Source organism: Dasypus novemcinctus, chromosome 13, assembly GCF_030445035.2.
Source record: "Dasypus novemcinctus isolate mDasNov1 chromosome 13, mDasNov1.1.hap2, whole genome shotgun sequence".
Classification (NCBI taxonomy): Eukaryota; Metazoa; Chordata; class Mammalia; order Cingulata; family Dasypodidae; genus Dasypus; species Dasypus novemcinctus.
The window spans coordinates 81,684,871-81,699,186 of NC_080685.1; the positions used below are offsets into that span (position 1 = coordinate 81,684,871).

At 37.3% G+C, this 14,316-nt stretch overlaps 1 protein-coding gene across 1 annotated transcript in view; it reads right to left on the reverse strand.

The window, feature by feature from the left end:
- ASPM (assembly factor for spindle microtubules) overlaps positions 1-14,316 on the reverse strand; it is a 73,955-nt gene that overhangs the window by 18,367 nt on the left and 41,272 nt on the right. Inside the window, exon 18 of the mRNA XM_058274913.2 lies at positions 707-5,464. Coding sequence (XP_058130896.1) covers positions 707-5,464 — 4,758 coding nt within the window. The remainder of the gene's footprint in view (positions 1-706; positions 5,465-14,316) is intronic.

Here is a 14,316-nt window from a genome sequence, read left to right on the forward strand (position 1 = left end):
CTTCACTAGAGCTTCTCTTAGCCTGGAGGATAGACTAAACTGTCTTCTGTGTCTTACAAAGTTATCCACAATTTTACTCTCTACTGTAAACCTAGTCTTATATCACTTTTTATTGCACTATAAAAGTTCTCTTCTTGTTCACTTCACTTCATTATATCCTTTGAGTGGAATATTCATTCCATATATTTTATTTGGCTAATTCCCATTCATCCTTCAACTTAATGTCTCAACTTAAATATTACTTGCTCTGGGAAGTCTGATCTTACCACTGAGACTAGCTTAGGTTCCCCTTCTGTTTTCAGTAAAATATACTTCTTATTTTCTATTACAATTACTCTTCCTTGCTCTGTAAAGTTCTTTGAGAATAACAACTAAGTATAGCTTAGTCACATTGCCGGCACTTTTTGTGGAACGGAAACATTATCTCTAAGCTTAGTAACAACCTAGCACATTATCAACAGGTATTACAGGTAGAAGAGAAGTAGCTGAAGAACTCAGATTCAATTTCTAGCTCTGCCTCCCTGTGCAATATTGGCAAGTTACAACTTTTTCAATTCCCCCACCTTTCAAAATCAAAATAATATCCTACATTCCACATACATTTGGAAAACAGATCAAACAGGATGATATAAGCTGATTTTATAAATTCTAACAAATATCAGTCAAAAGAAAGAAGTTTTAATTTTTAAACTAAACATGTAAATACCTGGAGTTTTAAGGAGCTGTTTTTAATTTTCTGAAACTTCCGTTTCTGTATAAATCCTTTCATTCTAGCTTGAATAATGACGACACTGTACCTGATTTGTAAAAAACCTTGTCTTTGATGTTTTGCAGAGAGAAACGCTCTGCAGTGGTTTTGTAAAACCACTGCTGCTTTTCTATACAATAAAAATTTTTTTCTGATTTGCCATGTCCTGAAGTACTGCTGTAAAGTGATAGCAGCTCTTCTTTGCTGAATAAATCTTCTTCGACACACAACCATCTGAAAGTAGGACTGAATTCGTAGGGCAGCACACTTCTGTGTTTCCAGTTTTTTTGTGACCATTTCACGAAAAGCTCTTTGAATTGTTATTGCAGCCTTTCTCTGAGAATGATAGTCAGCTTTCTGTGAACCAGCAAGCAGAGAAATTTTATACCCCTTTTGAATCATAAGAGCTGTACTTTGAACGGCTTCATGTTGAGTTTTAGTTCTGTAAGAACAGAATGCAGGTTGGTTTACAGCTGCCATCTTTTTTTCCAATGTGTTTTTCAATTTCTGTCTAACTTTCATCCCTCTGAAAGCAGCCTGAATAGTCCATGCAGATTTCTGTACTGCTAAAAATTTATTTCTTTCCACTTTTTTTCTGACATAAGACCTATAATAATTCTGTATAACAACAATTGCAGTTTTCTTTGCTCGATAAACAACTTTGGCCCTGTGCATTCGGTAGAATGACTGAATTAGAGTGGCAGCCAGGTGCAGACGTTGAATATCCCTCCGTACCTTAAAGCCTCTGTAAGAAGACTGTATACAAATAACTGCTTGGGTACGAGCTTGCATTGCAGTTAGTGCTTTGTATCTTCTTTGAACAAAAATCACTGTTGCTCTAAAGTAGAGATAATGTCTCCTTACCTTAAATGCTTTAAAATGCTTCTGAACAATAATGGCAGCCTGATGTTCTCTCTGAATTTGCTCCTTAATGTTCTTGCCCTGAAAACCTGCCAGACTACAAATTGCTGCCTTTTTGAGTGGATAATCTTGAAGAGCTTTCTGCTTATTTTTATTTGCTCTATATTTTTCTTGTACTACTTTTGTAGCCCACCGAATCTTTTGGTAGAAAGAATACTGCCGATACATTCTATATGTGCTTTGTATTATGAGAGCAGCTCTGTGTCTTTCCCTTAAAAGCTGTCTTGCTTTCATTCCCTTATATGCAGCCTGAATGACCACAGCAGAATGCCTTTGTCTGATATAATTTTCTCTTTGCAGTTTTGCTACTCTATATGTTCGGTAATATTGCTGAATCAGAATTGAGGCATGTTTCCAAGTCTGAAATATAACATATGTTCTGTGCATTCGGAAAGTAGCCTGGATGAGAACTGCTGCCCTGTGCATCTTCTTCAACTTTTTCTTTACTACCAGTCTTCGGTAAGATGACTGGATTGTAATGGCTGCCTTTCGTAACTGCAAAAATCGGTGCAAGCAACGCTTGGCACAAATGGTGGCTCGGTATTTCCTCTGAACAAAAATTGCAGCTTTTTTAAGAGAAATGAATCTTCTCTTCATCACTAAAGATCTAAACCTTCTCTGAATAAGGGTTGCAAAAGAATGCATATTTTTCAAGTGTCTTCTAGTTTTCATACCCCTAAATGCAGCCTGAAGAAGCACCGCAGAATGTCTCTGTATGAGGTAACATTGTCTATGCATTTTTGCAGATCTGTTTGCTCGGTATTGCTGCTGAATTACAACTGATGCCTCTTTCAAAGCCCTGTATCTCACATAAGCTCTGTGCATCCTGAAAGCAGACTGAATGAGAACTGCAGCCCTGTGCATCTCCTGCAATTTTTTCTTTATTATCAATCTTCTACACAAAGACTGGATTTTAATAACTGCCTTTTGCAACTGTAGGGATTGCAAACGATGCCTTGCACAAACATTTGCACGATATTTTCTCTGAACCCAAAGAACAGTTTTCCTGAGAGATAGGAATCTTCTTCTCATTATTAAAGTTCTAAATCTCCTCTGAATAACTGTCGCAGCTAAATGCATAACTTTCAACTGTCTTCTGGCTTTCATCCCCCTAAAAATAGCCTGAATACAAATTACGGAATGCCTCAATTTGTTATATTTTTGAAATTGTATGTTTCTTTCCTTCACAGCCCGGTATCTTTGCTGTACTATTTTTGCTGCCTTCTTTAGCTTATTAAAATATATTTGCTCTCTATACATTCTATAGTATGACTGAATGACTGTTGCTGAAATCTGCGACTTTTTTAGGGTCTGTCTAACTCTTGCTCCTCTAAAACTTGCCTGAAGAATATTAATAGCTTTCAAAACAGTCAAGTATTTTTCACGCTGAATTTTACCTTGACAATATGCTCTATACCTTACTTGAATTATAATAACCGCTTTTCTCATTGTATGGTATCTTATTTTTGAATGACGCATTTTAAACAAGGCTTTAATAAAAGTGGCTGCCATATGCATGCGCTGAATATGTCTTCTTACTCTTATTCCTCTATAAACAGCTTGGATTTTAATTGCAGCAGTCTTCAAATTAAGATATTCCTTATATTGATGGTGTGCAGTTTTAATATCTCGATACCATCTTTGAATTGTAATAGCTGAAGCTCTATAGGTTGCATATTTCTTTTTAGTTTTGTAAGCTTTATATTTAGACTGTATAGTAACTGCTGCTTTGTTGCACTCTTTTATTTTTTTTCTCACTCTCATACTTCGGTAAGCTGACTGCACAATTACTGTGGCTATTTTTGTTTTCAAATACAAATGATGCTGTTTCTTTCCAATACTGTAAGCCCTGTAATACATTTGAATCACAAGAGTAGCTTTTTTCATGACTTTCCACTTTTTTTGTTGCACATACATTCTGTAATAGGACTGTATGATGACAGCACATTTGTGTTGCCTTTGAATACGTCTTCTCATTTTTTTTCTTCTCCATGCAGCTTGAAGTTTTAGAGCTGCATGACAGAGTTCAATATACTCCTTATGTTGTTTCTGTCCTACAGTCCTTGCTCTCAGATGTTGCTGGATGATCAATGCAGCTGTTTTTAACAATTTAAACTGTTTCTGGGCCTTGGCCATTCTAAAAGCAGACTGAATTTTTATTGCAGCTTTATGTTCCTTTCTAATCTGCTTCCGAACTTTCCAGCCACGATAAATAGACTGGAGAGAAATCACAGCTGCTCTTGTCTTTAAAAAGTGTGCTCTTATATCATAAGCAGTCTTGCATGCCCTGTACCACCTCTGAATCTTGATAATAGCCTGAAGCACAGATTGATATTTCATCCTTTTACTATAGCCTCTAAAAGCAGTTTGAATTTTAAGAGCAGCTGTAGATTGCTGTTTGATTAGGTGGCGTACTTTATAACCACGGTAAGCTGCTTGCAAGCAGGTTATTGCTCTATTGACTTGCAAGTTCTTCCTCTGATTGACTTGGGCTTTGTATGCACGATAGTATTCCTGAATGATGATAGTTGCTTTATAAATTTTCAGATAGTACTGTCTCATCTTTCTCATTCTGAAATAAGACTGTAGCAAAATAGCAGCTTTTCTTTGCAGCCTCATCTGCTTTCGTACCAGGTATCCTCTAACAAAAGCTTGCAGTTTGGTACATGATTCCTGCAACTGCCTATATTCTTCTCTCTTTAGCACAGCTATTTTTTTGGACCGGTACCATCGCTGGATGTATAGCGTAGCTTCTCTTAAATATAAAAATTGTTTACGCATTCGTTTCATCTTGATAATTGATTGTAGCTTTATTGTAGCCTTTTTTAGTTTTAGAAATTTTTTATGGGAAATATAAGCACGGTAATATGATTGAATCTTTATAATAGATATTAGGATGTGAATAAACCTTTTCCTAGCTTGCATTCCTCTATATGCAGACTGTAAAATAACTACTGCACAACACGTCCTCTGATAAGATGCTTGAACTTTCCTGGCTGAAATGTAAGCTCGGAAATGAGTCTGAATTATAATGGCAGCTTTCTTTATCTTCTTATATTTCTGTAATTGTTGATGTTTTCTTATGTGTGCCTGCAATTTGATAACAATCCTCTTAAGGTTTAAAAATTGCAATCTGTCTCGTCTCATTCTCCAATATGACTGAAAAACAGAAGCAGCTCTAATTTGTCGGTGTAAATTATGGGCTTTCATCCTCCTGAAAAAATTCTGTAATTGAATGGCTGCAGCCCGTTTCTGCAAATAGTGGATGTGCTCAATCTTTCCTTTCCGATATGCTTTGTAGTATTTCTGGATTGTCAGTACAGACTCTCTTTTTCTTTTATATAACATTTGGGCTTGAAAGCATCTGAATCTTCTCTGAATGATAACAATACAACATCTAATATGAGCATATTTCCGTAATTCTTTGTTCATTCTATACCATGACTGTATAGCAATAGCAGATTTTTCTTCTTTAGCTTGTTTCCTGCTATACCATTCTCTAAAAGCTCTTTGCAATAGTATTGCAGCTTTTATTTGTAATTGCATTTTACGATGCTTCCATCTTCTAAACACTGATTGGATTATAAGGCATGATGATTTTAGCATTTTATATCTTTGCTGATCTTGTTTTTTCTGTAAGTAAGCACGCCAATGCCTCTGAATTGCAACCGTAGCCCAGAGATATCGTTTATATGAAGAAACTGCAATTATCATCCTTATCCTAGATTGCAAGATGATTGAATAGTATTTCAGTTTCAAATATCTTTTTCTAGCAGAATATCTTCTCCAATGTCCCTAAGAAAGGTAAGAAAGGACACAAAGTAAACTAGACGTAGCTTTCTATAATTAACACCTTTAAAAATACAAGTTTTTCTATCATAAACACATTAAATTAAAAATCCTACATATTTTTGAAAAATACCTGGCGGCTCTTTTGTTTGCAGTTTACTTTGTGTATTGATAAAACTGTGGGCAAGTCATAAATCCTTGTCTCACTTCTAATTATATTTATTTGCATTCCAAGTAATTTGCCACAAATTTATCTCCATCTCTTTTATTTCCCCTTTATTTTAAATTGCTACACTATTCATAATGATTAGAAACTGTTTATGTAAGAGATCTTATACCATCACATTACAGGGCCTGATTATAATACAGGAAATTGAAAACTAAATGAGCTTGATCACTCTCAAAGAGTTTATTCATTAAGAATAAAATTACATCCTTTGGAGAGGGAAAGCCAAGATGGTGACAGAATAAGAAGCTCCTGGAGTCAGCTCATGATACAGCACAGTTAGTAATCATTCAGAGTTATCTAAAGCACCTGTTTGGGGGCCCCAGGAAACCAGGACATATCCTGCAACATCTTTGAAAGTATAGAAGAAGGAGACTGCCCACCTGCAGAGAGGATTTTTGAGGAGAGCCCTCCACACCATGAAGGTTGGTGCCTGTGGCACAAACCACCTCAGGAGCTATTCTGTGGCTGGTGTTGGAAGCTCTATTTCCCAAAAAACGGGGAGGAAGACACAGTATGACACCAACTTCAGCTACTAACTAGTAAATTCAGTGAGCTAAAGTATAATACTAGGAACAGCTAAACTTTGAGCCTGTCCAGGTCAGAAGGAGGCTGGTAGATGCCATATTGACTACATCTCTGACATAAGGGGAAGCAGGGCTGATAGAAAATTACAGTGCTGGTAGGGACCGGCTTCTTTCCACCCATACTGGATTACAGCTCTAGCCTAAACCCCAACCCCACCGCTGGCCAGGAGAAAGCTGGAGAGACCTGCACCACCTCTCTGTGAAACTACAAGCCACATTGCAGAGGCCAGTGCCCATCCTACTCTAGTGGCTGAAGAGCGATTCCGTGGCTAGAGTAATATAGAAGCTCCATTTCTAATAAATGGTGGAGGAAGAGACAGTTGTCCACCCACTTCAGCTACTGATTAATGGACTCAGCTGGCTAAAGTATAATCCTAGAAACACGTAGGGTTTGAGCCTGTCCAAGTTGGAAAGAGTCCAGTAGCTGCCATTTTGACTCTACTCCTGGCATGAAGGGAAGCCTGGCTGACAGAAAATTCAGTGAAGTTAGGGACTGGCGTCTTTCCACCCAGATTGGACTGCAGCCCTAGCCTAGGATCCAGCCCATCTCCAGCAGAAAGGAAGCTGGTGGGACCTGCACCAGGTTCTCCAGGCAACTGCAGGTGCCGTCCTGCCAGCAGACTGATTAGTTGGACACCTGGGGCTGCATTCCCGCACCCCAATAGGATAGAAGAGAAACTGGGTATCCTTCGCCTCTCCAGGCAACGGCAGGCATTTTCAGCCCACAGGAACTGGTTTATTGAGTGCCTTCAAGTCCATCTCTACCTCTGTCCCCCCATTGGATAGGAGGGCACTGGTGTTTCCTCAGCCTCTCAGGACAACTGCTGGTGCTTCTGGCCTACACAAACCCAACAGTTGGGCACTTGTGCCACCTAGGACAAGAGAAGGACTGTGTTTGCCCAGTCTCTCTACATAATTGCAGGTGCTTTTGGCCCACACAGCCTGGACTGGTGGGTACTTGTGGAGCCACCCTCACCCCCAAATAGGAAAAGACAGAGCTGGTGTTTCCTCAGCCTCTCTGGGCTACAGTGGGTACTTTTGGCCTATAGGGACTGAACTGTCGAGCGCTGGTGGTTCCATTCCCACCCCCTAAAGGGCAGAAGGGACAGTACTCCTTCAACCTTTCAGGACAATTGCAGACATATTCATCCCACATGGCCATATTGCTGGGCACTCCAGAAGGTCCATTCTCACCCCTATCAGAGAGTGAGTCTAGCGCTACATCAATTTACCTCAGCAACTGTGGTCATTCTGGACACATATGGCATAGACTGCTGCCCACAATCATCACTCCATCCCCGCCCCAAGGTAGGGGAGGAAGCACTATGAAGCTTCATCAATCTCTCTGGGCAACTACATACAGTCTTGTTCTGCCCAACTCAGATTATTATACATGGCTGCAGCTCTGTCCCTATCCCTAACAGAGGAGAAAGGCGGGAGAAGCTTCATCAATTCCTGGGGAACATGGACAGCTTCAGCCTCCAAAGCTTATAGCACCAACTACATCCTCAACTCCTACTACACAATGAGCAAGGGAGAAAAGAGAAGAAAGCCCTAAACTAAATGGAGAAACTGTACCCAGACTAAATACATCTAGCAAGCCAGATGCAAAAGCACCAACAAAAAATTATAATCCATACCAAGAAACAGGAAGATATGGCCCAGTTAAAGGTACAAGATAAGCTTGCAGATGACATAAAGGAATTGAGACAGCTAATCATAGATGGTCAAACAAATCTCCTTAATAAATTCAATGAGATGGCCAAAGAGATTAAGAATATTAAGAAGACACTAGGGGAGCACAAAGAAGAAAATGAAAGCATACACAGAAAAATAGCAGACCTTAAGGGAATAAGAGATGCCATAAATGAAATTGAAAATACACTGGAGGCATATTACAGCAGATTTGAGGAAGCAAAAGTAAAGATTGGTGAGCTTGAAGACATGGCCTCCGAAAGTGAACATACAAAAGAATAGATAAAGAATGGAAAAAATTGAACAGGGTCTCAGGGAACTAAATGACAGCAAAAGCATGCAAACATGCATCTCAGAAGGAGAGGAAAAAGAAAAAGGGGCAGAAGGAATATATGAAGAAATAATAGTGGAAAATTTTCCAACCCTATTGAAAGACATAGATATCCATGTCCAAGAAGCACAGTGTACTCATCCAAAAAAATCTGAAAGGACCAACTCCAAGACACATACTAATCCAAATGTCAAAAGTTAAAGACAAAGAGGGAAATCTGAGAGCAAGAGAAACAATGCATAACATATAAGGGATAGACAATAAAATGAAACGCTGATTTCTCATTAGAAACCATGGAGGCAAGAAGATGACAGTGGTATGATACATTTATGATACCTTAAGAGAAAAACTGTGAGCCAAGAATTTTATATGCAGCAAGATTATCTTTCAAAACTGAGGGCAAGATTAGAATATTCACATATAAATAGAAACTGAGAGAGTATAACAAGAAGACCAGCTTTGCAGGAAATACTAAAGGGAGTATTATAGCCTGAAAAGAAAGACAGGAGAGAGAGAGGTATGGAAGAGAGTCTAGAAATGATAATGGTATTAGTAACAGTAGCTAAAAGTATCAAAAGACTGGTGAAAATAAAATGATAGCTAAAACTCAAAGACCAAAATGGATGAAATAAGAACTGCCTTTACAGTAATAACATTGAATGTTAATGGATTAAACTCCCAAATCAAAAGACACAGAGTGGTGGAATGGATAAGAAAATATGAGCCATCTATATGCTATCTTCAAGAAACTCACCTTAGACCCAATGATACTGTAGTAGTTTGATATTATTGATGAATTCCAAAAAGAAATACAGGATTATGTTTGTAAACTGATCTTTTCCTCTGGGCATATTAGATTATATTGGATTCATAGGTTTACTTGATTAATTATGTAAAACTCTTATGCCAGTAGGGTATTGAGTCTCCACCCTTTGGTGGCATGGCATAGATAAAAGGATGGCAAAGGACAGAGTTAAGGGTTTTTGATGTTGGAGTTTTGATGTTAGAGTCTGATGCTGAAGCCTTAAGCTGGAGCCCTGGAAAGAGAGGAACCCTAAGCCTGGAAAAACAAGCCCTGGGAAGAGAGGAATCCAAGAAGCCTGAACCCTCGCAGATGTCAGCAGCCATCTTGCTACAGCACATGAAAATAGGCTTTGGTGAGGGAAGTAATTTATGCTTTATGGCCTGGTCTCTGTAAGCTCCTACCCCAAATAAACACCCTTTATAAAAATCAACCAATTTCTGGTATTTTGCATCCGCACCCCTTTGGCTGACTAATACAGATACCAATAGATTTAAAGTGAAAGGTTAGAAAAAGATATTCCATGCATGCAGTGACCAAAAAAAAAAAGACTGGGGTAGCTATATCTTATCAGATGATATAGACTTTAAAAGCAAAACTGATATTAGAGACAAGGAAGGACATTACATATTAATATAAGGAATGATTCACCAGGAAGAAATAACAACCATAAATGTATATGCACCTAATCAGGATGCTCCAAGATACGTGAGACAAACACTGGCAATACTGAAGGGAGAAATAGATACCTCTACAATAATAGTTAGAGACTTCAATACATCACACTCAGCATTGGAGAGAACATCTGGGCAGAGGATCAATAAAGAAACAGAGAGCTTGAATAATATGATAAATGGACTAAGCCTGTAGATATATACGGAACATTGCAACCCAAAAGAGCAGGATGTACATTCTTTTCAAATGCTATGGATCTTTCTCCAGAATAGATCATATGTTGGGTCACAAAGCAGATCTCAATAAATTCAACCAGATCAAAATTATACAAAGTACTTTCTTTGATTATAATAGAATAAAGCAGGAAATCAACAAGTGGCAGAAAAAGAAAACACAAATATATGGAGATTAAACAACACACTCTTAAGTAATCAGTGGATCAAAGAAGAAATTTCAGAAAAAATCAATCTATCTGCAGATGAATGACAATGAGAATACAACATATCAGAACCTATGGGATGCCGCAAAGGCAGTGTTGAGAGGAAAATTTAAGGCCCTCAATGCTTGCATTGAAAAAGAAGAAAGAGCTAAAATCAATGACCTAACTACACAACTGGAGGAACCAGAAAAAGAACAGCAAGCTAATGCCAAAGCAAGAAGGAATGAAATAACAAAGATCAGAGCACAAATAAATGACTGAGAATTAAAAAAAAATATATATATGGAGAATTAACAAAAACCAAAGGTGGTTCTATGAGAAGATTATCAAAATCAACAAACCCTTATCTAGACTAAGAAAAAAGGAGAGAAGATGAAAATAAATGAAATAAAAAATGAAAATGGGAACATTACTACTGACCCCACAGAAATAAGAGAGCTCTTAAGAGGATACTATGAAAAAGTTTATACCAAAAAACTATAAAATATAGATGAAAAGGAAAAATTCCTAGGAACATACAAACAACATACACTGACCCTAAAAGAAATGGAAGACCTCAACTAACCAATCACAAGTAAAGAGATTGAAAGAGTCATCAAACAGTTGCCTAAAATGTAAAGCTGAGGACCCGGTGGTTTCACAGGTGAGTTTTACCAAGCATTCAAAGATTTACTACCAATCTTACTCAAGCTCTTCCAAAAAACTGAATAAGAAAGAACACTATCAAACTCATTCTATGAAGCCAATATCAACCTAATACCAAAACCAGATAAAGATATTACCAAAAAAGAAAATTACAGACCCTTTTCTCTAACGAATACAGATGCAAAATTCCTCAATAAAAGACTTGCAAATCGAATCCAACAACACATTAAAAGAATTATTCCATCATGATCAAGTGGGTTTTATACCAGGTGTGCAAGGTAGAAAATCAGTCAGCATAACACACCACATTAATAAATCAAAGAAGAAAAATCACAAAATCTTATTGATTGATGCAGAAAAGGTATAAGAAAATACAGCATCCTTTTTTGATAAAAATACTGCAAAAGATAGGAATTGAAAGAAACTTTCTCAACACAATAAAGGCCATATATGAAAAAGCCACAGCTAAAATTGTACTCAATGGTGAAAGACAAAGCCTTCCCAACTGAGAACAGGGATAAGGCAATGATGCCCATTGTCACCACTGTTGTTCAGTATATTGTTAGAGGTTCTATCTAGCTAGAGCAATCAGGCAAGAAAAAGAAAGTGCATCCAAATCAGAAAATAAGTAAAACTTTCACTATTTCTGGATGATATGATCCTATATCTAGAAAATTCCAAAAAATCTACAATGCTACTGAAGCTAATAAACGATTTCTACATTTCCTAGAAGAAAATGTAGGTGTCAGGATACAAGATCAATATACAAAAATCAGTGGTGTTTCTATACAAATATAATGTGTAATCTGAGGAGGAAGTCAGGAAAAAATTCCATTAACAATAGCAACTAAAAGCATCAATTATTTAAGAATTAACCAAGTAGTAAAGCACTTGTATTCAAAAAAGAATAATGCATTGCTAAAAGAAATTTTAAAAAGACCTAAATAACTGGAAGAACATTCCATACTCATGGATTGGAAGACTAAATATCATTAAGATGTCAATTCTACCCAAATTGACAATCCCAATAAAATGCAATCCCAATAAAAATTCCACCAGCATTTTTTAAGCAAATAAAAAACACAATTATCAAATTAATATGAAAGGGTAAGAGGCCCCGGAGGGCAGGAAACATCTTAAAAAGGAACAGTGAAGTTGGAGGACTGTCACTTCCAGACTTCAAATCATATTACCTAGCTACAGTGGTAAAAAGAGCATGGTATTGGCATAGAGATATACACATAAACCAATGGAACGGAATTGACGGTTCAGAAACAGACCCTCACATCTATAGCCAAGTGACTTTTGACAAGTCTGTCAAATCCACCCAGCTGGGGCAGAACAGTTTATTCAATAAATGGTGCTGGGAGAACTGGACACCCACAGCCAAAAGAAAGAAAGAAGATCCCTATCTTACACCTTATACAAAAATTAACTCAAAATGGATCAATGACCTAAATATAAAAGTGCCATAAAGCTCCTAGAAGAAAATGTAGGGAAACATCTTCAAGTCCTGGAAGTAGGTGATGGATTCTTAAACTTTACGTTGAAAGCAGGAGCAATTTAAGAAAACATGGATAAATGGGACCTCCTCAAACTTAAACACTTCTGTGATTCAAAGGACTTCATCAAGAAGGTGAAAAGGCAGCCTACTCAATGGAAGAAAATATTTGGAAACCACATATCCAATAAGGGTTTGATTTCCATTCTATAAAAAGAGATCATACAACTCAGCAATAAAAGAGCAAGCAATCCAATTTAAAAAATGGACAAAAGATTTAAATAAATATTTCTCCAAAGAGGAAATACAAATGGCCAAAAATACATGATAAAATGTTCCATATCACTAGCTATTAGGGAAATGCAAATAAAAACAACAATGAGATGTCATCTAACACTGCACAGAATGGCATTATAGAAAAAAAAAAAGACAACAATAAGTGCTGGAAAGGATATGGAGAAATAGGAACACTCCTTCACACTTGGTGAGATTGTAAAATGCTGTAGCCTCTGTGGAACAGTTTGGTGGTTCCTCCGGAAGCTAAATATAGAACTGCCATATGATCCAGCAATTCCTCTACTAGGAATATATCCAGAAGAACTAAAAACTATAACATGAACAGACATCAGCATGCTATGTTTATAGCAGCATTATTCAAAATTGCCAAAAGATGGAAACAACCCAAGGGTCCATTCAACCAATGAATGGATAAACAAAATCATACATATGATGGACTACTACGCTGCAGTAAGAAGAAATGAAATTGGGACACATATGATATAACATGGATGAATCCTGAAGACATTAAGCTAAGCAAAGTAAGCCAGACACAAAAGGACAAATATTGCATGGTCTCATTAATATGAAGTAAATACGAAGAATAAACACATGGAGTTAAAACCTAGAGTATAGGTTATTAGGAGATAAGAAGACAGTTGAGAAGAACTACTGTTGCTTAATGTCTGTAGAAGTTTTAATTAACTTGATTGTAAAACTGTGGAAATGGATAGAGTTGATGGTAACACATTGCAGTGAATAGCAGCTGGTTGATAAACGGGATTGCGGCTGAAAAGGGTAGTCTGGGGAAGTAAATGTCAATTGAAAGGAAGCTATTGAATAATATAGGGACTGAATAACATAGTGAACCCAGAGGTGGATGAGAATTGTGGTTGAGGGTATAAATTAAAGAGTGTCTTTCTGTGAGCTAGCACAGATGTACATTACTATTGCAGGGTGATGGGAATATGGAGAAGCATGGGAAAACTAAAATTGGTAGGACCTACAGACTGTGGTTAACTGCAATACTATAATATTCTTGCATCAATGCCAAAGATGTACTTTGCTGATAATGGAGGTGAATAGAAAAAGTATGTCAGTTGTACACTATGGACCATGGTTGGTAGTAACAGACTAATGATATTATCTTATAATCTGTAACAAATGTTCCACCACGGTGTGGTGTGTTGATAAAGAGATGTTATATGGGAATTCAATGTGCATGATTGTTTTGAAAGTTTGCAACCTTTGTAATAAAAATATATTTTTAAAAAATAGGGTTGGTTGAGGGAAAAATACTCCAAATGTAAGTTAGGGACAATAGTCACTAGTAAGAGTTTGATGAGGAGAGAAGGAGAGGGAAGGGGGGGAGGAAGATTAGAAGATATTGATGAAGAAGGGTATGAGGATGAAGGGGAAGAAGCTTAAGATGATGAAGAGGGAGAGGAAGGCGAGTAGGATGTAGGAGAAGATGACTGATGAACATTGATAGATTCCAACATTGCCTTTTTAATTTTCTCCCGTCCCTGGGAACAAGTTGCTATCCCTTTTTTTCCCTCTTGTGCTCAGTCACCCTGTTTTTGAAGTATCTTTTCTCTCCTTTATACTATGGTTCTTAACTTATTTGGGGGGAAGTACCTTGAGCAAAATGCAGTGGGAAAAGAATCTCTACCCCTTTCTG